The sequence below is a fragment of the Octopus bimaculoides genome, chromosome 1 (genome assembly GCF_001194135.2).
Source record: "Octopus bimaculoides isolate UCB-OBI-ISO-001 chromosome 1, ASM119413v2, whole genome shotgun sequence".
In the NCBI taxonomy this organism is placed as follows: Eukaryota; Metazoa; Mollusca; class Cephalopoda; order Octopoda; family Octopodidae; genus Octopus; species Octopus bimaculoides.
In genome coordinates, this window is record NC_068981.1 from 159,441,392 (window position 1) to 159,444,979 (window position 3,588).

General features: G+C 39.3%; 1 protein-coding gene across 1 annotated transcript in view; it reads left to right on the top strand.

Moving 5' to 3' along the window:
* Positions 1–1,659: 1,659 nt before the first annotated feature.
* The window catches only part of LOC106884405 (uncharacterized), a 2,481-nt gene continuing 552 nt past the window's right edge, over positions 1,660–3,588 (top strand). The window contains exon 1 of the mRNA XM_014935768.1: positions 1,660–2,003. Within this exon, the coding sequence (XP_014791254.1) occupies positions 1,660–2,003 (344 nt within the window). The remainder of the gene's footprint in view (positions 2,004–3,588) is intronic.

Consider the following 3,588-nt stretch of genomic DNA (forward strand, 5'->3'; position numbering starts at 1 on the left):
TAGCGTATATTGATACATTAATCTATAAATATTCAGAAGTAGATACATATATGTATACAATTAGACATCCTTTTGTGCATACAAATTACATCCATATTATACATACATACATCATACATACATACACACACACACACATATATATATATATATATATGTATGTATGTATGTATATAAACTTACTTGGAAATGGATGCGTAGCGTTCAATCATATAATAATATAAAATTATATATATATATGCATTGCCTTTTTTTTCATTTTCGTATATATATATATATATATATATGGGTACAGGACGTCACAAAACGTAAACAACATGAAATACTAAGACAAACTTTGGTATGCGAACAACTAGAAAAACAAATGAAAAACAAGACAAGTAACATAAAAGACGGCCCTTCATCAGTTGTCGGCTGTCCATCTACTCCTCATTTCGAGCAATTAACGACAATATGAGGTTTTGAAAAGGCAGTTGCTCCCGCGAACCAAAATAAAATTTGGAATTTGCAGAGGGTCAAAGTTGGTAACAAAAACAGGACAGTCGTGACATACAACAAACCAAACGAAAGCAAACATGGAGGGCCGTTAGGCCAGACGAGGTAAGGTTGCGAACGCTGGAGCAATGGAATATTGTCTTTGACAAGAGAAAAGAAAGAAGAGGAGACAGGTAAGAATGCGTCTGGTCTGTAAGACAGACTGAACGAAAAGATGATCACGTGAGGAAAAGAAAGATGGACGATGGTCACGTGTGAGCAACGAGAGAGAGTAAAGGAGAAAGATGGAGAGAGAGAGAGAGAGAGAGAGAGGTGAAGGGAGAAAAAGGAATTCGAGAACGGTGAGAGAGAAAAAACGAAAGGGGGAGAAGGGGAGAAAAAAGAATTAGAGAATTAGAGAACGGAAGAGGGAGAGAGAGAACAGTACATGGTAGAGTCGCATCAAAATCATCAAGATAAACTTACTTTGAAATGGATGCGTGGCAGGGACATAAGAGATGAAAGTCATGGGAAGGAATATAAGAGATGCTACACAGATGGTAGTCGAAGATTGGTGTAAATGGCTCTTCCACCTCTCTTTTGTCCGTCGCTGTGAACCAGTCTGTTTCATGTCATCAACTCCAATTTATATATCGCCATTTTTTAACACCCTTCATCTGAGAAAGGATACCCAACTTCTGTCCAACAGATAGATCTGCCGTTTTTAGCTATCTATAACGTCTGAGAACTAGGATTCAGCTCAAAGGTCACTCTAATTTGCATAATAATGCACATTAAAGAGTGGAAGAGAGCAACTGTGGAAAATCTTCGCTGTACATTGCAATCGATTCATAGAGGAAAAATTCCTTCGCTTTAAATGTAGTCGAATGCTATCTTATTTCATGAGAAGAATGACACGGAATATCTGAGAAATTCGTTCTATATGCCTTTTGTTTCATCTTTACAAGCTGTTTATAAAAACCATAGTCACCAGATTATCGAGGCATCTGGAGCAAACAGCCCGAGGAGCAAACAGGTTTTCGAAAGAACTACAGTACGAACGACCACTGTAACATGACATCTGTGACGAGCGAAAGAGTATAAGTTGCCTCTTTGTGTTATCTTTATAGATTACGTAAAGGCCTTCAATAGCGTTAAGGCAAATGCCGTGTAAAGTCTCTGCAGATGCAAGGCGTCGAGGCACAATACAACAAACTTCTTCGGGAAGCGAACTTGGGATGTATCTCAGATATAGCACTGCAGTCACCTCTCGTAAGAGTTCCATTTGGTAGGGGTATCGATCAAGGAAATACTATCTCTCCAAAGCTCTTTATTACATATCCTGAAATGGTCGTCAGAGACAGTGACAGTGTCAACATCAACGGAAAGCTACTAACACATCTCCAATTTGCACTCGATATCGTGGCCATCGAGGAAACCTCAGCTGAAGATCATGTTGATATTGTTGGACACTCAACGTTTACCAGCAGACCTCAACATAAACCGAATGAAACAAAAAGTCTGGAAGGGTAACCCAGAGCTGAACAAAAGCACGGCTGAACAAAACACAGCGGGCCAATCTTTATTGTGCCATCCTACGTGTGCTCTTATATGCAAGTGAGACGTGGGAAACTACAAAGAAAGAACAGGGTGCTATGAAATGATCCATTCTAGGAAGGGCATATCTCAAACGAGGTAATTCGAGAACAGAGTGGAATGAACGATGTGATCGTGAAATACTGAAAGCAAGCACAAGTTCCGCTGGGCCGGATATGTCGCAACGCCCACAGACAACAAGCGAAAGCGTGTAGTGTCGAGTGATATCCATGACATTAGAAGAGACTGTTCGCAAGACCTCTAAGATGATGGGAAAATGACATAGTGAGACAATTCTGGTTCAAAAGGAAGAGGTAGACGCAATCAAGGAAGAACAGAAGCAGATTGTGATCAGCGATAAATAAGAACATCTAATTAGTCTGGTCTGGTCGCGTGCGTGTGTGTATATATGTATATGTGTGTGTGTGTGTGTGTGTGTGTGTGTGCGCGCGCGCACGTGTGTGCGTGTGTATATATGTATGCATGTATGTATGTAAATATGTAGAGATGTGTATATTTGAGGGGAGAGGAACTTATCTTTTTCCAAACTTACATGTCTTTTGGTCTAAATTAACCCCCCACTTTTTCTAACCAGCAATTCTTTCCACCTGTTCCAGAATCACATGCCTTATCCATCTGCTTCCCATCTTTTCCCTTTTCCCCCAAGTCCTCACCCAACCCATATACATCCTGCTCTACTACCCACATTCACCCCTCTACTACCCACGCCTTACACCTCATCACCCACAACATTTACATTCTCCACAGACACGTATATTTTTTCATGAAATTTTGTAAAAATACGTTTGCGAGAGTGTAAATTGCGTAATGTTTATGCTTGAAATATAAATCTGATTTTTAAAAAAATCAAATCAAAACATGTTAAAGAAATTTACAGAAATTAAATTGGAGTTGTGGAAGGAAGAAAGAACAATCCGAAACTTCTCCCCCGCCCATTTTCCTTTTTTAGGTTTCTTCAGTTTTTTCCACTGTATATATTCCCCTTCAAGTGTAGCTATGTATGATTGGTTGCATTTGACAGCATTATAGTTTTCACTGTTATCAAGTTAACAACAACAAATATAAAGCTACATTATGTCTCATTGATACACAATGAGTTGGAGCATTTGCGTTAAACTGACAATCACCATATCGTTAATGGATTTGCCAGCATAAAAGTATCTCTTTTACTATTTTACTTGTTTCAGTCATTTGACTGCGGCCATGCTGGAGCACCGACTTTAGTCGAGCAAATCGACCCCAGGACTTATTCTTTGGAAGCCTAGTACTTATTCTATCGGTCGCTTTTGCCGAACTGCTAAGTTACGGGGACGTAAACACACCAGCATCGGTTATCAAGCGATGTTGGGGTGACAAACACAGACACACAAACATATACACACACATAGATATACATACCCAGATATGCACCTATACATACAGGTGGATGTCGGTATGCACATACCTGGACGTATATATGCATATACTCATTTACTATTTGTGTATATATATATATAT